This window comes from Felis catus, chromosome B1 (assembly GCF_018350175.1).
Source record: "Felis catus isolate Fca126 chromosome B1, F.catus_Fca126_mat1.0, whole genome shotgun sequence".
Taxonomy (NCBI): Eukaryota; Metazoa; Chordata; class Mammalia; order Carnivora; family Felidae; genus Felis; species Felis catus.
The window spans coordinates 143,613,564-143,635,698 of record NC_058371.1 but is presented as its reverse complement, the minus strand read 5'-3'; the positions used below and the strand labels follow the sequence as shown (position 1 = coordinate 143,635,698).

The 22,135-nt window shown below is 36.2% G+C and overlaps 2 protein-coding genes across 4 annotated transcripts in view; one reads left to right on the top strand and one right to left on the bottom strand.

Annotated features, from left to right (window-relative positions):
• Positions 1-22,135, top strand: part of ART3 (ADP-ribosyltransferase 3 (inactive)) — a 147,263-nt gene that overhangs the window by 6,096 nt on the left and 119,032 nt on the right. Inside the window, exon 1 of one of the 3 annotated variants that reach the window (XM_045056210.1) lies at positions 5,094-5,212. The exons of the other annotated variants lie outside the window; for them this stretch is intronic. The gene's annotated coding sequence lies outside the window, so the exon portion shown is untranslated. Of the gene's footprint in view, positions 1-5,093; positions 5,213-22,135 lie in introns of those variants that run through there. 3 annotated transcript variants of the gene reach the window in all.
• On the bottom strand, positions 13,833-16,114 carry CXCL10 (C-X-C motif chemokine ligand 10). Its single transcript, XM_003985274.4, has 4 exons — positions 15,972-16,114; positions 15,338-15,464; positions 15,030-15,119; positions 13,833-14,573 (listed from the first exon to the last, which is right to left on the bottom strand). The coding sequence occupies exons 1-4, from the start codon at positions 16,030-16,032 to the stop codon at positions 14,555-14,557; spliced, it is 297 nt and encodes a 98-aa protein (XP_003985323.3). The 5' UTR covers positions 16,033-16,114; the 3' UTR covers positions 13,833-14,554.

Below are 22,135 nucleotides of genomic sequence, written 5' to 3'. Positions count from 1 at the left end.
TTCTTTCATTTTAGCCTGAAGGACTCCCTTTAACATTTTTTTGTAGGGCAAGTCCAATGGTAATGAACTCTCTTAGCTTCTGTTTATCTTGAATTATCTTCATTTCTCCTTCATTCTTAAAGGGTAGCTTTGCCAGATCTAGAATTCTTGGTTGACAGATTTTTTTCCAGCAACTTAAATATGTAATCCTATTCCTTCTGGTCTCTAACATTTGTGAGAAATTGGCTGTTAGTCTTATTGAGGATCCGTTGCATGTGAGGAGTCCCTTCTCTCTTGATGCTTTCAGGAGTCTCTGTGTTTTGACCATTTGACTACCATGTGGATCTCTTTGGGTTTATCCTTCTTGGAGTTCATTTAGATTCTTGGGTGTGTGGATTCATGTAGTCCATCAGATTTGAGAAGTTTTCTGTCATTTATGCATATATTCTCTATGTTCCTTTTTATTCTCTTTCTGGGCCTTGTATTATGAGTCTACTGGTTCATTTGATGCTATTCTAGGTCCCTTAGGCTCCACTTTTTTTTTTCCTTTCTGCTTTTCAGACTCTATTTTAGTTGTCCTGTTTTCAAATTGCTGATTCTTTCTTCAGCTGGCTCACAGCTGCTGGTGAATCCCTCTAGTGAATTTTTCATTTCAGTTTTTTACTTACCTGCTCCAGAATTTCTATTTGGTTCCTTTTTATAATTAGTGTCTCTTTATCGATGTTCTCATTTTATTCACACATTTTCCCAGTTTCCTCTTATTCTTTGTACATGGGTTCCTTTAGCTCTTTGAGGATACTTAATGCAGTTGACTTAATATATTTATCTAGTAAGTCCACTGAATGTCTGGGCTTCCTCAGGAATGATTTTTTGTCAATTCTTTCTTTTGATTGGGCCATACTTTCTTGTTTGTTGTATGCTTTGTGATTTTTTTGTTAAAAACTAGACATTGAGTATTGTGCTAACTCTGGAAATCTGATCCTCTCACTCATCAGGGGTTGTTGATTTTGCTTGTTGACTGATGGAACTATCCGTTGGTAACTTTCCCAAATATTTGTGCAAAGTAGATATTTCTTGTGTGTGGTTACTGAAGTTTCCGTTTAATTGTGGTCAGCCAGTGACTTGACATACCTGTATAAATATAGGTCAAGAGAAGTAGAATGACACACAAAGCTTGCTCTTGTGTGATAGGATAAAACTTATTTGAAGTAAATTTCAGGAAGTTATCTGTGAAACCTGAATCAAAGTTGAATTCTGAAAATTACCTTTGTGTATCTTCTCTCAAACTGAGGAAATTACATCTGTCTTTGCAATATATACTTAATTCATACCTTAAGTAAAAGTTTTTCCTTTATCTACACATGTATGTTCACAACCTAATAACCATCCCCTTCAAATCTTAACCACTAACTGGTACTCAACTCAGAATTAAATGGTGTTGTTTTGAAAATGTGCGCATATTCTACCATTCAGAGGACCTGCAAGTGTGAAATACAGGAAATAGCAACAAAAGCTAGCTTTTGGGAACTAAAAGCCCCTTTTGCATTGTACTCTGGTACCAGAAAAATCAAACTTGAATTTAAAATAAAACATATACTTCTTTTGAAACCAAAAGTGCCTATTAGTGTTTATAGCAAACAAATGTTAATATACGCATTAATAACAAAGTTTATTCCAAATCTTTTTCTTTTTCTCTTTCTCTTTTTCTTTTTCTTTTTCTTTTTCTTTTTCTTTTCTTAGAATCTCTGTCAGCCATGAAGATTGTATACGCTTTTTTAAAATAATTTTTAATTACAAAAATAATAGTTGCTACTGTTTTTCAGATTATAGAATTGAATGTGTATTTTCAAACCAAACTTGCCACTTACTGCAAGATGCAATGTGCTTCTGGTAGGAATGGTGGTAGTGCTCCCAGCTGAAGTTGTGCTCTAACATTCTTAACTCATGTTATGATGTCCATCATTGTGTTAATGTTCTATTTTACTTTTTTCTTTGGTTTTGTGGTATTTGTTACTAGCTTTTGTGGTTTCTTGTATGTCGTTGAAAATCCTTTGTTCTTAGTTTGATAGTAAGTTTTTTTTTTTTTAAGTTTATTTTGAAAGAGAGACAGAGTGCACACATGCACAAGTGAGGGAGGGGCAGAGAGAGAGAGGGAGGAAAAGACAATACCATGCAGGCTCCACACTGTCAGTGCAGAGCCCAATGTGAGGCTTGAACTCATGAACCTTAAGATTAGGACCTGAGCTGAAGTCGGACACTTGACTGACTGAGCCACCCAGGTGTGCTGATTGTAAGTTTTTATTTTGAGTTATTTAGCCAGATGTAGACATATTATTAGTTACATTTGTTCCCTAAAAATGTATAATTCCAATTTAGTTTTTGCTTATTCCAAAAAAATACAGAAAATGCTTTTTAAAATATAGTCTCAAATCTGTGACTTGAGATTTTAATGTTTCTAGTATTTGTTTTTCCTCAATCCGGTCTTGCTCTAAATAGCTAAATAATACTATACAAACTAAATAATACGTTAGTGCCATAGGTATGTTTATTTATAGAAGTCTGTATGTGTACATAGACAGTGTATGTCTACAATGCTGATTCTATGATTCTTGCCCCCTGGCTAAGCTGAACTTCTCTGAATGCTCCTTAGTAAGTTTCACTTAGATTACTTTGAGCAGACAACTACAAATTCTGCTTACTTTGTCAAATCTTCCTTGACTATACCACGGCTCTAGGTCATCTATTCCTTTCCTGAATCCTTTACACTTATTTCCAGCATTTATAATGTTGAATCATTTGCCCTATTCCCATTAGCATTCCTTGTGAGTAATCATGGAGCATTGACAAGAATAGATGAGAGAACATGTGTCCACACACATTTCATTTATTTGTATTGATAACCCATCATCAGGAGATACAACTGCTCTACAAGATCTAAATTCATGAGCAGCATGCTTAGTATAATTCTTTATAACTGTAATTGAAGATTTCTTAATGAACTGTTGAAATAAATAAGTAAGGAGGCTGTTAGATTGAGGTTGCTTGGAAGCCTACGCAAGCAAACCAAAATCTAAGCCATAGTCAATACACTTGAATCTGAGAAAATAAAACTTAGGAACAACCAATCACAGATAGACAAGTAGGCTTTCCCAAATAAGGCACCTATTAAAGTCATAGCCAATCGGATAATTTCCTTGATTCATTTCAATGTCTTTTCTATAAAAACCTCTCCCCTAGCTCCTGTCAGTGGAGTGTTCCTAACCACCTTTCGCTTGGTGCTGCTCATTTTGAATTGATGTATGCTCAAATAAAGTCTTGACAATTTCAGTGTGCCTCAACTCTTCCTTGCACAGAAGCTTTCCAAGCTCCTCCCTAGAACTGCTTTTAAGGTGGAGCTAGCTAGATCATATATTATTCTGCTCCTACTACGGTTGACTTTATTGCTCTGTGAAAAAAATTTTTTTTTAAATTTAATTAATTTAGAGAGAGTGCATGCATGCAGGGGAGGGGCAGAGGGAGAGAGAGTCCCAGGCATCCTCTGTGCTATCAGTGCAGAGCCCATGTGGGGTTCAGTCTTACAAATTGTGAGATCATGACCTGACCCAAGACCAAGAGTTGGAGGCTTAACTGACTGAGCCACCTACACACCCCTATGTGTGTAATTTGTTTACTATCATTGACAAGAAGAGAAGTTCTATTACCTACATGGTGAGTGGCACATTCATGGTTTAGTCCTGATTTTACTCTTTATTCATTCCATTTTGTCAAGTTATAACTTTGACCTTTGTTCATTTCATTCTCATGATTGCAAGAATATAAGCATTCTTTAATGTTATCTTTAAAACTTTGCCTCGTTTTATATCCCTACAGAGCTTTCATTATATTTACATGTTTCTCTGATTTAACACCTATTTCTACTAACTGTATCCAACGCGTTTGTCACTTCCAACATGCTAGATTTCTTTTTTGATCAGTTTTATTTACAAATACCACTTATCTGAGTACTGGTATGCTTATCTTTTGTTGTTGGCGACATTTGAATTACATATGTTTTTTGTTTCCTCAGCTAGATTATTATAATTTTATGGCCAGGCATCATGTGTTGATTGTCCTTGTTTGCGCCATTGGATCTTGAAGTTAGGAGGGGCATAGCAATTATTTATTAAGTTGAACTTGATTGCATTGAGAATATTCTAGGCTTAGTTCCCTTTCACCTCATATAATTAAAGGTCTCTAATTTCTAACAACAGAGCCAAGTTTGTGCCCTAGTGGTTCTAGAGGTGGTAAAAAAAAAAAAAAAAAAGTGTGTGTGTGTGTGTTATTACTATGATTAATGCAGTAGGTCAGATGGTCTTGCAAATTTTAGGAATACTTGGGAAATAACCATTAATGTCTCCTTTAGGACCCAGATCTCTGAGATGAGCTTAGGTTTGTTAAATCCCCACACTGGCCTAGTATTTCCAGTATTTGAATGTAGATTACATAGATATGAAGTACATATATTAGTATCCATATGGTCTAAAGTGACTGCTCTACAAAGTGATGTGGTGTGTTGAAGGTCTGTGATGAATTAGGACAGACTTATGAATTTTAACCATTTGAAGGTTGTAGAACTGAGACTCTGGTAAAAAAAACTATGGATACATGTATGTTTATATATTTTGCTTATAATTTTAGGGAAGTTGCTGAGCCCTAAAAATGACACATCCCAAGATCATCTGCTCTGGGAATAACAGCATTGCAGGTTCAGACTGATGTTGAACTTTTTTCAGCTGTCCTTTTTCTTTTCTCCCCGTTTCCCATTCTACAGTTAACTAAGGGGATTTCTTGGATCTGAGTCTAGAGAATGAGATAGCCATGCTATTCTGGCTTTAATTAGATTTGAGTGTCCTGGGAAAATGTTGCATAATATGTAAACAACATGCTCTTCTCTATCTCAAGTGAAAATAACACAAGTTATTTTTTATTTTGAAAGAATCATCTTTCAGGATGAAACTTGGGGTGGAGGGGACTTTCCCCTCCTCTGAACAGCTGTTGCTACTATTAAAACATTAAACTTAGTTTTGAAACATTTTTATTTTTGAAAGTCCTGTAAGCCCCTGCTTAAAACCTTAATTCTCTTCCCACGGGGCTCTCATAGTCTAGTAAACAGTTTGCCAGTGCACATGCTGGATATTGTAATGGGAGAAGGTCATAATTTCTTCTGTGGGTATATGGTGATTCAACAAAACCAGTAAGCTCTTTATTTCTAAGTTTACTTTCTTCTAAGGTTTAAGAACTATCTAATGTCTTTGGAAAGTGGTCCTGTCCTTGGAGTGAATACCAATTTCCAACGGATTCTAGCTATGGCAAATGTCAGTCACTTATTCATTCATTCAGTGAGTATTGAGCATTACTGTGTGTCAGGTACAACGGTAGATACCAATGATACAGTGATAAATAAGACAGGTGTAGTTTCTGTTCTCGTAGACCTTTTTGGGGATATGGAATAAACAGATGAAAAAGTATGTAATATATTTACAGATAGTGATAATGGCTATAAAAAGGAGGGTAAAGAGATTGAGAGTGATAGAAGTGATATTATTTTCAATAGATTGGTGAAGAAAGCCGCTTCTGAGAAGGTGATATTTGAGCAGGGACCTGAATAAAGTGAAGGAATAAACTATGGAAATGATGGGAATGTGTTTGCTGTGCTTGAGAAGCAATAAGAGGCTGTGTAGCTGGAATGGAAACATTGAGGGGAGAATGGTAGGAATGAGGTGGAAGAGTTATGTAGAGCTTTACAGACTATAAGGAAACATTTTCGGTATCATTTAAAGTGTGATGGGATGCTTTTGGAAAGATGAAACCAGGGGTATCCATAATCTCATTTATGTTTTAAAACTACATTGGCTGTTGTGTAGAGAGTAAATGGTAGCAGGCAAGAGGGTGAGCAGGGAAACTAATAATGACGTATTATTGTCTGGTGACCTGAAATATATATCTAGTAGTTGTTTAATGATTTTTTAATATAAGCAATTAAATTTTAGTACAGCATTGGACAAAAAAGAAGTTGAGGTATATGTATGTGTATGTGTGTATGTATATGTACATATGCATGTGTGTGTACATACAGGCATACAGTGGCAAATTAGGTGTAGTTTCTGCTCTCATAGACCTCATTTTGGGAGACTGTTTTTATTTCAGATCTTTCCCAGAGATGCATCATTTCATGAAGGTCACTAAGAACATAAATCCTAGTCCTTTAAGATAAGCATGCATATATATAGTGTCTTTGAAAATTGGTTTTCACTTAATTTTTTTCTCTCTGATTAGAAATGGTAGAAATATTCCTTGTAGAAAACTCGTGAAATAAAAGTAAAAAATAAAAATCATCTATAATTCTATCACCTGTAAATAGTATTTGAACTATTAATTTATTTTAGTGACATTTAGTAATATTTCTGGAGGATTCTTTTTTTTTAATTTAAAAAAATTTCAATGTTTATTTTTGAGAGAGAGAGAGAGAGAGAGAGAGAAGGGGAGGGGCAGAGAGAGAGGGAGACACTGAATCTGAAGCAGGCTCCAGGCTCTGAGCTGTCAGCACAGAGCCTGCTGTGGGGGTCGAACTCACAAGCCATGAGATCATGACCTGAGCCAAAGTTGGATGCTTCACCAACTGAGTCACCCAGGTGCCCCTGGAGGATTTCTGTTTCTACTTATATAAATGAGAAAACAGGCGCAGGAAGGCTTTAATGACTTGTGCGAATCACCAGAGTAATCATTGTCATATTCTTACTGCTTTAGTGAGGTTCTTGACCTGCCCCTGAATGAAGCAAGAATGGTGTTATCAAATTCTAAATATGAACAGTGAATTAACTAAGTACACTATGACAAAGAAAATTAAGAGACACAATTACAATCACTTTCCCCTTTTCCTTAAGGCCAGTATTCTTAGATCATGTTGCAATATATAGATCATTGTGGGCCATGTATTTTCCTAGAAAAAGGAGATTTCTCTCCCTCGGATTTATAACATGACCATACTACAGTAGACGGGTTCATTTGTTCTCTGTGTACCTCAAATTTTATTTACTTCAGACATTGGTGAACTTTCTACCCAGAAAAGGAATTCTTCTTCACCTCTGATCTAATTTATTTAAGAAAATAGACTTAAAATCTGTTTAGACTTCTTTTTCTGAGCTGGATTTCTGCATGAGCCTTGGTTTTTGTCTTACAATTAAAAAAAAAAAACTTATTTAAGAAATTACCTACTTATGCAGAGACAAGTGCACTTCCCCTTCCAGTTTCTATCCCTCATTTAGATTAGGGAAGGCAAGACCTTGTTCAGGACGAGGTAATGTGGGCTGTAGCATTTAAGAGCCAGTATGCCACTTCTGCCTTTGTCTTTTCTGTCATGACAATGTTCAGTTGAGACGGGGGGGACTGTATTATTGAGTCAACATAGAGGCATTGCCAAGCTACATGGAACTTTGAGCAAAAAAATAAACTTTCATTGTGTTAGATCTTTAGTATTTTGGGAGTTTGGTCTAACAATCTATGTTATTTTTTATGTATATTTTATAACATGCATACAGCTTATAAATATACATTGATGGTGATGGCATACCTAGCAAAGAAAGGCTCTCATAATGTAATTCTTATCTGTCTCTCCATCATTTTCTACAATATTCATATCTCTAGTTTTATATTTACATTATTCCAGGTTGAAAACACTGTGCTATCTCACCCCTATGTCTTTGATCACATTCTTTGCACTAGAATTCACTTTTTTCCTTTTACCTATTCTCTCTCTCTGTCTTTTTGGCATTACATTAGGTTTTTTTTTCTAAGTTTCTCCCATTGACGTATAGTTGACAAATAACATTATGTTGGTTTCAAGTGTATAACATGATTTGATGTTTGTTATGTTGTGAAATGATTTCCCACAATAAGTCACTGTAGTAAGAATATTTTTCTTTTGATGAGAATTAATTTTTATTTGATTTGACTTTATTTTTTATTTTTTAAAATTTACATCCAAATTAGTTAGTATATAGTGAAGCAATGATTTTAGTAGATTACTTAATGCCCCTTACCCGTTTAGCCCACTCCCCCTTCCCACAACTCCTCCAGCAACCCTCAGTTTGTTCTCCATATTTATGAGTCTTTTTTGTTTTGTCCTCCTCCCTGTTTTTATATTATTTTTGTTTCCCTTCCCTTATGTTCATCTGTTTTATTTCTTAAAGTCCTCATATGAGGGAAGTCCTATGATTTTTGTCTTTCTCTGACTAATTTCACTTAGCATAATACCCTCCAGTTCCATCCACGTAGTTGGAAATGGCAAGATTTCATTCATTTTGATTGCTGAGTAATACTCCATTGTGTGTGTGTGTGTGTGTGTGTGTGTGTGTGTGTGTGTATACACCACATTTTCTTTATCCATTCATCCATCGATGGACATTTGGGTTCTTTCCATATTTTGGCTACTGTTGATAGTGCTGCTCTAAACATGGGGGTCTTGTGATGAGAAATTTTAAGATGTATTCTCTTAGTAGCTTTCGGATACTCAGTACAGTATTATAAACCGTAGTCACCATGCTATACTTTACATCCCCAGTGATAGCTCTCTTTATTCTTCTATTTTGCTATGTAAAGTTGTTTGATATTCATGAAGATATCTCACAATTGGTTATATCCTGGAATTTTTCATTTCTTTGCTAGTTTGTTATGCTCTTTTAATGTAAAACATAGCATTTTTAAAAAGATATATTTATAAAGTTATTTTGAGAGAGAGCAAGCGTGCATGCAAGAGTGAGGGAGGGGCAGAGAGATAGTCCCAAGCAGGTTCCTTGCTGTCAGCACAGAGGCCTAAGTGGGCCTTGATCCCCTAAACGGAGGCCATATCAACAGTCAGATGCTTAACTGACTGGGCTACTCAGGCACCCCTATATAAGTTTTTGTTTAAATTCCAGTTAGCTAACAGAGTGTAATATTAGTTTCAGGTGTATAGTATAGTAATTCAGCACTTCCATACAACACCTGGTGCTCATCACAAGTGCACTCCTTACTCCCCATCACCTATTTAACCCATCCCTCTACCCACCTCCCCTCTGGTAACTATCAGTTTGTTCTCTATAGTGAAGAGTCTGTTTCTTGGTTTGCCTTTTTCCCCGTGCTCCTTTGTTTCTTCAATTCCATATATGAGTGAAATCATGTGGTGTTTGTCTTTCTCTGACTTCACTTAGAATAATATTCTCTAGCTTCGTCCATGTCGTTGCAAATAGCTATATTTCAGTATTTTTTTGTGGCTGAATAATAGTCGTGTGTATATACTTACATCACATTTTCTTTATCCATTCATCTGTCATTGGATCCTTGGGCTTTCCATAATTTGGCTATTGTTGATAATGCAGTTATAAACGTCAGGGTGCATATATCCCTTTTAATTTTTTTGTATTCTTTGGGTAAATACCTAGTAGTGCAATTCCTGAATCTTAGGGTATCTGTTTTTAACTTTTTGAGGAATCTCCATACTGCTTTCCAGAGTGGATGCACCAGTTTGCATTCCCACCAGCCGTGCAAGAGGGTTCCCTTTTTCCACATCCTCACCGACATCCTGATTTATATTTCCCTGATGATCAGTGATGTTGAGCATCTTTTCATGTCTGTTTGTCATCTGTATGTCTTATTTGGAAAAATGTCTATTCATGTCTTCTGCTTATTTTTCAATTGGATTGTTTGCTTTTTTGTGTATTAAGTTGCATAAGTTTTTTTTTTTTTTTACATATTTTAGATGTTAATTAACCCTTTATCAGATATATCATTTGCAAATATCTTCTCCCATTCTGTAGGTTGCTTTTTAGTTTTGTTGATTGTTTTCTTTGCTGTGCAAAAGCTTTTTAGTTTCATGAGGTCCCAATAGTTTATTTTTGCTTTTGTTCCCCTTGCCTCAGGAGACATATCTAGAAAGAAGTTGCTTTGGCTGATGTCAAAGAGGTTACTGTCTGTGTTCTTCTTTAAGATTTTGATGGTTTCATGTCTTACATTTAGGTTTTTAATTAATTTTGAATTTATTTTTTGTGTCTGGTGTGAGGAAGTGGTTTCATTCTTTAGCATGTTGCTATCCAGTTTTCCCAGCACCATTTGGTTGAAGACACTTTTTTCCATTCGATATTCTTTCTTGCTTTGTCAAAGATTAATTGACCATATAATTGTAGGTTCATTTCTGGGGTTTCCATTCTGTTGTATTGATTTATGTGTCTGTTTTTGTGCTAGTACTATACTGGTTTGATTACTACAGCTTTGTAATAGAACTTGGAAGTCTGGAATTGTGATGTCTCCAGTTTTGTTCTGCTTTTTCAAGACTGGTTTGGCTATTTGGGGTCTTTTGTGGTTTCATGTAAATTTTAGGATTGTTTGTTCTAACTCTGAAAAACGCTGGTGGTATATTGAGGGGGATTGCATTAAATGTGTAGATTGCTTTGGGTAGTATAGACGTTTTAACAATATTTTTTCTTCCCATGCATGAGTATGGAATGTCTTTCCATTTCTTTGTATTATCTTGGATTTTTTTTCATCAGTGTTTTATAGTTTTCAGAGTATAGGTCTTTCACCTCTTTGGTTTGGTTTGTTCCTAGGTATCTTACTGTTTTGGTATAGTTGTAAATGGGATGGATTCCTTCATTTCTCTTTCTGCTGCTTCATTATTGACACACAGAAATGAAACCGATTTCTGTATGTTGATTGTTTTTCTGCGACTTTACTGAATTTGTGTATCAGTTTTAGCAGTTTTTTGGTAGTCTTTCTGGTTTTCTGTGTAGAGTATGATGTCATCTGCAAATAGTGGAAGTTTGACATCTTCCTTGCTAATTTGGATGCTTTTTGTTTCTTTTTGTTGTCTGATTGCTGTGGCTAAGACTTACATTACGATGTTGAATAAAAGTGGTGAGAGTGGACATCCCTGTCTTGTTCCTGATTGTAGAGGAACCTACTGAAAAACTGAGACCTCTCGGTTTTTCCCCATTGAGGATGATATTAGCTGTGGGTTTTTCATATAAGGCCTTTATTATGTTGAGGTATGTTCCCTCTAACCCTACTTTGTTGGGAGTTTTTATCATGAATGGATGTTGTACTTTGTCAAATGCTTTTTCTGCATCGATCCAAATGATCATATAGTTTTTATCTGTTCTTAATGAGGTGTGTCATGTTGAGTGGTTGATTTGCAAATGTTCAACCATCTTTGCAACCCAGGAATAAATCCCACTTGATTGTGTTGAGTGATTTTTTTTTTTTTTTTTTTTTTTTACTGTACTTGATTTGGTTTGTTAGTATTTTATTTAGAATTTTTGCATCTGTGTTCATCAGGCATATGGGTCTGTAGTTCTCTTTTTTGGTGAGGTCTTTATCTGGTTTTGGCGTCAGGGCAATGCTGGCTTCATAGAATGAATTTGGAAGTTTTCCTTTTTTTCCTCACTATTTTTTGGAATAGTTTGAGAAGAATAGGTATTAATTCATCTTGAAATGTTTGGTACAATTTGCTTGTGAAGCCATCTGGTCCTTTTATTTGTTGGGAGTTTTAAAATTACTGATTTAATTTCTTTGTTGGTAATTGGTATGTTCAAGTTTTCTATTTTTTTCTGTTTCAGTGTTGGTAGTTTATGTATTTCTAGGAATTATCCATTTCTTATAGGTTGTTCAGTATGTTGGCATACAGTTTTTCATAATCTCTTATCATTGTATTTCTATAGAGTTGGTCGTTATTTTTTCTGTCTCATTTGTGATGCATTTGGGTCCTTTCTCTTTTTAGTAAGTCTGGTTAGAGGTTAATTTTTTCAAAGAACCAGCTCCTGGTTTCATTGATCTGTTCTGTTTTTTAAGTTTCTGTATCATTTATTTCTGCTCTAATCTTTTTTACTTTATTCCTTCTACTGGCTTTAGGCTTCACTTTTTAAAAAATTTATTTAAATTCAAGTTAGTTAACATATAGCAAGTATTGGTTTCAGGAGTAGAACCCAGTGATTCATCACTTACATATAATGTACAGTGCTCATCTCCCTTTCCTCCCCTCCAGCAACCCTCAGGTCTCTGTATTTTTTATTTTTTTCCCCTCGTTTCTTCAGGTGTAAGATTAGGCTGTCAGATACTTTTCTTCTTGATGTAGGTGTGTATTGCTATACACTTCCCTCTTTGGACCACTTTTGCTGCATCCCAAAGATTTTGTACGTTTGTATTTTCATTTGTTTCTGTGTATTTTTTTATTTCTTCTTTGATTTCTTGGTTGACCCATTCATTATTGAGTAGCATGTTGTTTAATCTCCATGTATTTGTGGTCTTTATGAATTAAAAAAAATGTGTAGGTACAGATTAAAGAACAAATTTTCACGTACTCACTACCTAGGTAAAAAATAGAACTTTACTGTAATTCAGAAGCCTCTTATGTGCCCCTCCCTGATTGCATTCTTTTCTCACTTTCTGAAGTAGTTACCATCCCGAATTTTATGGAAACCATTCCCTTTGTGTGTGTGTGTGTTCATCATATATGTCTTCATTCCTAAATCCAGTGTTAAGTTTGCCTGTTTTAGAATTTCATAGTAAATAGAACTATGCTGTATGTGCTATTCTGTGACATGCTTCTTTTGTGCAAGACTGTTTTTGAGATCACCCATGTTGATGTATATAGTTCCATTTTGTGTATTTCTACTGTTGTGTAATACTTCGTTGAATTAGTATACCTTTATTTACTTATCCATTCTATTTATGGACATTTGGATTGTGTCCAGAGTTTGCTATTATAAACAATGCTGCTGTAACATTCTTTAATATATGTAATATACAAGAATTTATCCATGGTGTATGCATAGTAGCAGAATTGCTAGGACATAGAGTGCACACATGTTAAATTTTACAAGATAATACCAACCTGGTTTTCGAACCAGTTACGGTAGCTCTTTCCTCTTTCACCAGCAGTAGAGGGGCATTCCTCATTGCTCTACTCTTCCTGCTCTTGGTATTTATCCAACTTAAAGAATTTTGCCAGTCTTGTGGTGTCAAATGGTATCCCAAAATGATTTGAATGTAGATGTCCCTGATTACTAATGATGCAGAACAATTTTATATGTTGAGGACTTGTGCATTTTTTTTTCCTGTGACATTCATTTCTATTTCCCATTTTTCGCTTAGTTATCTATCTTTTCCTATTTTTCTTTTTATATATTCTAGATACAATTAATTTGCTGACTAAATGTATTTTAAATACCTCCTTAGTGATTAATTGGATGTGGGAGGTGAGAGAGGAATGTAGAATTACTTCCAGGTTTCTGGTTCGGGGAACTGAATGGATGATATTGCTGTTAAACTAGGACATTTAAAAGAGGCAGAGAACTAGATCTGGGGAAGAAGAAAATTTGAGATATTTTAGAGTTTGATATTTCTGTAGGATATTCAGGTGGAGATATCACATAGATCTCTCCCTATAAGGGTCTGAAGCTCAGGCAAAGTCTGTTATGCCACATCAGTCCTGAAGGAATCTTGTATGATGTGTCTTTCAGCAGACTGCAGTTGGAAGGAATATGGTAATTCTCAAAGTCATTTGTCTTCTACTGTGGGATTCTTTTATGAAATATATATTAGTTATTATTTTAATACCTTTTTGATTTGTTAACAATTGTATCATCTTTCTTAATGTTGCCGAGGGAGGGTGTCTGGGTGGCTCAGTCGTTAAGCATCTGACTTTGGTTCAGGTCATGATCTCATGGTTCATGAGCTTGTGCCCCTCTTCCTCACCTCCCTCCCTCCTCTGCCCCTCTTGGGATTCTCTCACTTTCTCTGCCCCTCACTCACTTGCACACATACTCTCTCAAAAAAATTACTGCTAAAGGAGTACAGCATTTTTATTTTGAAAAACATCCAGTGTATGCCTTACATAACATGCATAGTATATATCTAGACTTAAAATTTTTTATTCATTCATGTTTAGTACTTCATTACACAAGTTATTCCATACACACCGAAAACAATATAAGACATATGTACATCTGAGAACTCAACTTTGTGCAGTTTTCATTAAATAATAGTATTTTCACATACATTTTCAGACATTTTTAGATTCTTTTATGTATTTGGAATTGTGTATATATAACCACTGGAAGAATATGGGCCCCTTGGGAGGATAGCAGTAGAATTCCATGGAGTAGAGATCTTTCTTAAAAAAGCATATTGTATTATGGCTATTTGTTTTTTTTAAGTTCTGAGAACTTTGATAAACCCAGAGGTGGGAATATCTTTAATAACCTTTAGAAGATATGAAAGGTGAGGAAAGTGTTAGTAGCAGGGCTAGGACCTGGTACATTCACTAAAAATGTAGCACCTTTAGCTTACAGTGCCAGAGCAGAGTTCGTACTAAACAGCTCAGGGTAATGAACCATCCACCTCCCTCAAGGAGTAGTAGCAGCTTATTTGGTGACAGTGGTTGGTCACCTTTTAGGAGAACTGCAATCCAGGGACAATTAGGGCTTGACAAGAATGTAGGGAAATGATGGCAGAGGTAGTCTCTTTCTGGTCCATCTTTGTCAGTACGGTGATTATGCTTCTGTGTTCAAGGAGATCTTTTAGACCTGTAGGAAGAGAAAGGGGGTGTAAAAGTGTGATATGCTCAACTCTGGCTTCAGCCTGGGTTCTGCTTAGAACATTCTGAGTTCATAGGTAACTCGCAAGTCCCCAGGCAAAGTGTTTGGTGAGCTTTCCTGATGCTACATAGTCATTGTGGATTGCAAGAGCTGCTTTTTTTAGGGACAGGAGAGGCTTGGGGAAAATTTGGTAGCTTTGCTTGGATAGTTCTAGCTCTGCCTCAAGGTTAAAATGACCTATTGACACTTCTAGGTAGGTAGCTAACTTTTGATACCACAGACGATGGCAATTTCAGTATAAAAATAAATACAGGTAGTGGCAGGCATGGTGGTAAACACACTTTTAAGCCAAGGGATCCCACAGGAAAGCTCACTGCAAATATTTCTGACTTCCCCAAATTGACATTTCTTAAAGAGAAATTCTGCAAATAACAGCAAACCTACCTTTCCTTGCTAATTGCTTTCACTAAATTCTTGATGGTCTTAGACTCTGGATTCAGGCATGTTTTCTCCCCATTCTTTTTCATTGTAGCACTGTAGAAGTAAGAGGGAAAATATTTAGAATGATGTTGGGCCAATAAAACAGGTATAATATACAGTTTTTAAGCCAGATGTTTACGTTTCACTCTAGATGTTTCCCTTTGCTATGTAGAAGTCTTAGAATCATACAAAGCATTTATTGATTTTGTGATCATACATATTTAATATATGATTACAACTAGAGAAGTGACTTTCAGAAGGCATTTACTCACATGATTTCAACACGTGGACAAAAGTGACTTGCAGGAATCACTTCAAGTTTTTCTAAGGACCTTAGATTTACAGATAGTTCACTAATCTTGATACAGGTACAGCGTGGTGTTCTAGAGAGAGGTATTCCTGTGGGGAAAAAAGACAAGTACAGTAGGGGAGGTTAGTGCACTTTTCATTTTAGTCGTTCAGTGTGGATTGGCTACTACTTAGCAGAACCTATATCCCCATGTTATTTGAGGTAATCTGAGAGGGAATGATCCCATTATAATACAGCTCTGAATGATTGATTAGTTGATTATCTGAAAGAATGGAATTGCAACTTGTGAATTGTAAACTTACCCCTGAGCCCAGTTCTTATGGTTAATTAAGTGAGTTACTTAAGAAGTATCTGTCTCATCCTCTCTGTCCTCATTCCCTTACATTTTCTCTGTCTATCCTCTTACTCTTCTGTTCCCCCATCCTTTTATTCCATTTGCCTTTCTGACCTGTGACCAGAGAGAATCTCTGCTCATTTGGCCTTCATTTATAGGCAGGCTGTAAAACTTTTGCAAATATGCTATTCCTGTAATTATAGAACTTCTACGCAGTCCTATTTCTGACCTTAGAAATTAAATATCCTTTCATGTTCCTTACCTTGAATTCCACTCAGAGTCAGAAAGATAAGACAGAAAATAAGAACAGCTCGTTGGTTCATGGTGCTGTGACTGGAGGTTCCTCTGTGGTAGGCTCAGAATGTCTAAGCAGTTGAGTGTCTCAGAAAACGTGGGGTTGGGATGCAGTATTTATTTGTAAAGGCACTTTCCCTCTCTAACTCTGATTGGATAACATTCTAGTTGACTAAGCAAAACCTGATGCCTGTTTCTTGGGGAAGTCCCATGTTGCAGAATCAAAGGTATTATTAGTATTTATTGTGGTTCAGAGTTATGGAATTTCCCTCCACCCCCATTTTTCACTAAGAGTGAGTTAGGTTTCACTTTCTAAAACATGAACTATTTCTTGAAAAACAGAACTTCATTGCATATGTGGTTATTTTTAATGAAAAAAATTAAAGAAACTTTTTATTTTTTTTTTAATTTTTTTTTTAACATTTATTTATTTTTGAGACAGAGAGAGACAGAGCATGAATGGGGGAGGGTCAGAGAGAGGGAGACACAGAATCGGAAACAGGCTCCAGGCTCTGAGCTGTCAGCACAGAGCCCGACGCGGGGCTCGAACTCACAGACCGCGAGATCATGACCTGAGCCGAAGTCGGCCGCTTAACCAACTGAGCCACACAGGCAGGCGCCCCTAATGAAACTTTGTAAATCAAACTTTGATTCTCATGTTTTGCCTCCTGCAAAATAAAGATGTCAACTTAATCTTCAAGTCAGAATCCTGCCTACGGGTTTTTTTTCAAGTTTTTATTTAAATTCCAGTTAACATACAGTGTAATATTATTTCAGATGTAGAATTTAGTGATTTATCACTTGCATATAATACCTGGTGCTCACCACGAGTGTCCTTTTTAATAACCATCACCTATTTTTCACCCCTCCCCCTTGCCCTCCAATAACCATCAGTTCTCTGTAGTTAAGAGTCTGTTTCTTGGTTTGCCTTTTTTTTCCCCCTCCTGTGTTCATTTTTTTAAATGTTGGTTGTTTTGGGGGGGGGGTGGATACAGAGGAGCTGAAGTGGGCTCTATGCTGACAGTAGACAGCCCTATGTGGGGCTCAAACTCAAGAATCACGAGATCGTGACCTGAGCCACCCAGGCACCCCTCATTTGTTTCTTAAATTCCACATGAGTGAAATCTTACTGTATTTGTCTTTTTTGATTTATTTTGTTTAGTATAATACTACCTTCCTCTATTCCACGCCATTGCAAATGGTAAGATTTTATTCTTTTCTATGGCTGAGGAATACAGTTTTAAAATGAGTATGTCTTAATACTGTGTTTTGAATCTATCTTAATTTGCAGTAGTAAGGTGTGAATATGGATATATTCACTTCATGAGTTTCAGAGATGTCATTTTTAAAATTTTTACAATAGCTTGTTTCTAAAAATTTTTTATGTTCATTTATCTTTGAGAGACAGAGAGACAGAGTGAGAGTGGGGGAGGAGCAGAAAGAGAGAGAGTGACACAGAATCTGAGGCAGGCTCCAGGCTCTGGGCAGTCAGCACATTGCCCAACATGGGGCTCGAACCCACAAACTGCGAGATCATGACCTGAGCCGAAGTCAGACACTTAACCGACTGAGCTACCCAGGTGCCCCTATTTTTACAATAACTTGTAAGAAAATAGGAAAGTTATTTTCATTTTGTATATGGAAAAAGAACCTTAGGGATGAGATAATTGTGTTAGGTCACACAAAGGTTGTCATCTATTTAGTATACCTATAATGCTTTTTCTCAGCATTTATCTTACATTTCTGTAATTACTTTCAGAGGGTAAGAAAAATTTTTTTTTAATTTTTAAAATTTTTAAAATATTTTTTATTTTTTTATTTTTTAATTTTATTTTTTATTTCTTAAAATGTACATCCAAATTAGTTAGCATATAGTGCAATAATGATTTCAGGAGTAGATTCCTTAGTGCCTCTTACCCATTTAGCTCATCCCCCCTCCCACAACCCCTCCAGTAACCCTCAGTTTGTTCTCCATATTTATGAGTCTCTTCTGTTTTGTCTCCCTCCCTGTTTTTATATTATTTTTGTTTCCCTTCCCTTATGTTCATCTGTTTTGTCTCTTAAAGTCCTCATATGAGTGAAGTCATATGATTTTTTTCTTTCTCTGACTAATTTCACTTAGCATAATACCCTCCAGTTCCATCCACCTAGTTGCAAATGGCAAGATTTCATTCTTTTTGATTGCTGAGTAATACTCCATTGTATATATATACCACATCTTTATCCATTCATCCATCGATGGACATTTGGGTTCTTTCCATACTTTGGCTATTGTTGATAGTGCTGCTATAAACATGGGGGTGCATGTGTCCCTTCAAACCAGCACACCTGTATCCCATTGATAAATGACTAGTAGTGCAATTGCTGAGTCATAGTGTAGTTCTATTTTTAGTTTTTTGAGGAACCTCCATACTGTTTTCCAGAGCGGCTGCACCAGCTTGCATTCCCACTAACAGTGCAAAAGAGATCATCTTTCTCCAAATCCTCGCCAACATCTGTTGTTGCCTGAGTTGTTAATGTTAGCCATTCTGACAGGTGTAAGGTGGTATCTCATTGTGGTTCTGATTTGTATTTCCCTGATGATGAGTGATTTGAGCATTTTTTCATGTGTCAGCTGGTCATTTGGATGTCTTCTTTGGAGAAGTGTCTATTCATGTCTTTTGTCCATTTCTTCACTGGATTGTTTGTTTTTTGGGTGTTGAGTTTGATAAGATCTTTATAGATTTTGGATACTAACCCTTTATCTGATGTGTCGTTTGCAGCTATCTTCTCCCATTCTGTCGGTTACCTCTTAGTTTTGCTGATTGTTTCCTTCACTGTGCAGAAGCTTTTTATTTTGATGAGGTCCCAGTAGTTCACTTTTGCTTTTGTTTCCCTTGCCTCCGGAAATGTGTTGAGTAGGAAGTTGATGCAGCCAAGATCAAAGAGGTTTTTGCCTGCTTTCTCCTTGAGGATTTTGATGGCTTCCTGTCTTACATTTAGGTCTTTCATCCATTTTGAGTTATTTTTGTGTATGGTGTAAGAAAGTGGTCCAGGTTCATTCTTCTGCATGTCGCTGTCCAGTTTTCCCAGCACCACTTGCTGAAGAGACTGTCTTTATTCCATTGGATCTTCTTTCCTGCTTTGTCAAAGATTAGTTGGCCATAGGTTTGTGGGTCCATTTCTGGACTCACTATGCTGTTCCATTGATCTGAGTGTCTGTTCTTGTGCCAGCACCATACTGTGTTGATGATTGCAGCATTGTAGTATAGCTTGAAGTCCAGGATTGTGATGCCTCCTGCTTTGGTTTTCTTTTTCAAGATTGCTTTGGCTATTCAGTGTCTTTTCTGGTTCCATACAAATTTTAGGATTAATTGTTCTAGCTCTGTGAAGAATGCTGGTGTTATTTTGATAGGAATTGCATTGAATATGTAGATTGCTTTGGGTAGTATTGACATTTTAACAATATTTGTTCTTCCTATCCAGGAGCATGGAATCTTTTTCCATTTTTTTGTGTCTTCTTCAGTTTCTTTCATGAGGTTTCTATAGTTTTCAGTGTATAGATTTTTCACCTCTTTGGTTAGATTTATTCCTAGGTATTTTATGGTTTTTTGTGCAACTGTAAGTGGAATCGATTCCTTGATTTCTCTTTCTGTTGCTTCATTGTTGGTGTATAGGAACGCAACCAATTTCTGTGTGTTGATTTTATATCCTGAAACTTTGCTGTATTCATGAATCAATTCTAGCAGTTTTTTTGGTGGAATCTTTTGGGTTTTCCATATAGAGTATCATGTCATCTGCCAAGAGTGAAAGTTTGACCTCCTCCTGGCCAATTTGGATGCCTTTTATTTCTTTGTGTTGTCTGATTGCAGAGGCTAAGACTTCCACTACTATGTTGAATAACAGTGGTGAGAGTGGACATCCTGTCTTGTTCCTGACCTTAGGGGGAAAGCTCTCAGTTTTTCTCCATTGAGGCTGATATTAGCATTGGGTTGTTCATATATGGCTTTTATGATCTTGAGGTATGCTCCTTCTATCCCTGCTTTCTTGAGGGTTTTTATCAAGAAAGGATGCTGTATTTTGTCAAATGCTTTCTCTGCATCTATTGAGAGGATCATATGGTTCTTGTCCTTTCTTTCAGTGATGTGATGAATCACATTAATTGTTTCGTGGATATTGAACCAGCCCTGCATCCCAGGTATAAATCCCACTTGGTCGTGGTGAATAATTTTTTTAATGTATTGTTGGAGCCGGTTGGCTAATATCTTACTGAGGATTTTTACATCCATGTTAATCAGGGAAATTGGTCTGTAGTTCTCCTTTTTAGTGGGGTCTCTGTCTGGTTTTGGAATCAAGGTAATGCTGGCTTCATAGAAAGAGTTTGGAAGTTTTCCTTCCATTTCTATATTTTGGAACAGCTTCAAGAGAATAGGTGTTAACTCTTCCTTAAATGTTTGGTAGAATTCCCTGGAAAGCCATGTGTCCCTGGACTCTTGTTTTTTTGGCAGATTTTTGATTACTAATTCGATTTCCTTACTGGTTATGGGTGTGTTCAAATTTTCTATTTCTTCCTGTTTCAGTTTTGTTAGTGTCCATGTTTCTAGGAATTTGTCCATTTCTTACAGATTGCCCATTTTATTGGCATATAATTGCTCATAATATTCTCTTATTGTTTTCATTTCTGCTGTGTTGCTTGTGCTCTTTCATTCATGATTTTATTTATTTGGGTCCTTTCCTTTTTATTTTTGATCAAACTGGCTAGTGGTTTATCAATTTTGTTAATTCTTTCAAAGAACTAGCTTCTGGTTTCATTGATCTGTTCTGCTTTTGTTGTTGTTGTTGTTGTTGTTGTTTCAATAGCATTAATTTCTGCCCTAATTTTTATTATTTCCTGTCTTCTGCTGGTTTTGGGTTTTATTTGCTGCTCTTTTTCCAGCTCCATAAGGTGTAAGGTTAGGTTGTGTATCTGAGATCTTTCTTCCTTCTTTAGGAAGGCCTGGATTGCTGTATACTTTCCTCTTATGACCGCCTTTGCTGTGTCCCAGAGGTTTTGGGTTGTGGTGTTATCATTTTCTTTGACTTCCATATACTTTTTAATTTCCTCTTTAACTTCTTGGTTAGCCCATTCTTTCTTTAGTAAGATGTTCTTCAGTCTCCCAAGTATTTGTTACCTTTCCAAATTTTTTCTTGTGGTTGATTTTGAGTTTCATAGCGTTGTGGTCTGAAAATATGCACAGTATGAGCTCGATCTTTTTGTATTTACTTAGGGCTGATTTGTGTCCCAGTATATGGTGTGTTCTGGAGAATGTTCCATGTTCACTGGAGAAGAATGTATATTCTGCTGCTTTAGGATGAAATGTTCTGAATATATCTGTTAAGTCCATCTGGTCCAGTGTGTCATTCAAAGCCATTGTTTCCTTGTTGATTTTTTTGATTAGATGATCTGTCCATTGCTGTGAGTGGGGTGTTGAAGTCTTCTACTATTATGGTATTACTATTGATGAGTTTCTTTATGTTTGTGATTAATTGATTTATGTATTTGGGTGCTTTCACATTTGGCACATAAATGTTTACAATTGTTAGGTCTTCTTGGTGGATAGACGCCTTGATTATGATATAATGCCCTTCTGCATCTCTTGATACAGTCTTTATTTTAAAGTCTAGATTGTCTGATATAAGTATGGCTACTCTGGTTTTCTTTTGTTGACCATTAGCATTAGCATGATAGATGGTTGGTTCTCCATTCCCTTTCAATCTGAAGGTGTCTTTAGGTCTAAAGTGGGTCTCTTGTAAACAGCATATAGATGGATCTTGTTTTCTTACCCATTCTGTTACCTTATATCTTTTGATTGGAGCATTGAGCCCATTGACATTTAGAGTGAGTACTGAAAGATATGAATTTATTGCCATAATGATGCTTGTAAAGTTGGGGTTTCTGGCGGTGTTCTCTGGTCCTTTCTAATCTTTGTTGCTTTTGAGATATATATATATATATATATATATTCCCCCCCCCCCATATTTTCTCCTCTCAGTCCCCCTTAAAATTTATTGCAGGGCTGGTTTAGTGGTCACAAACTCCTTTAATTTTTGTCTGGGAAACTTTTTCTCTCTCCTTCTATTTTGAATGACAGCATTGCTGGATAAAGAATTCTT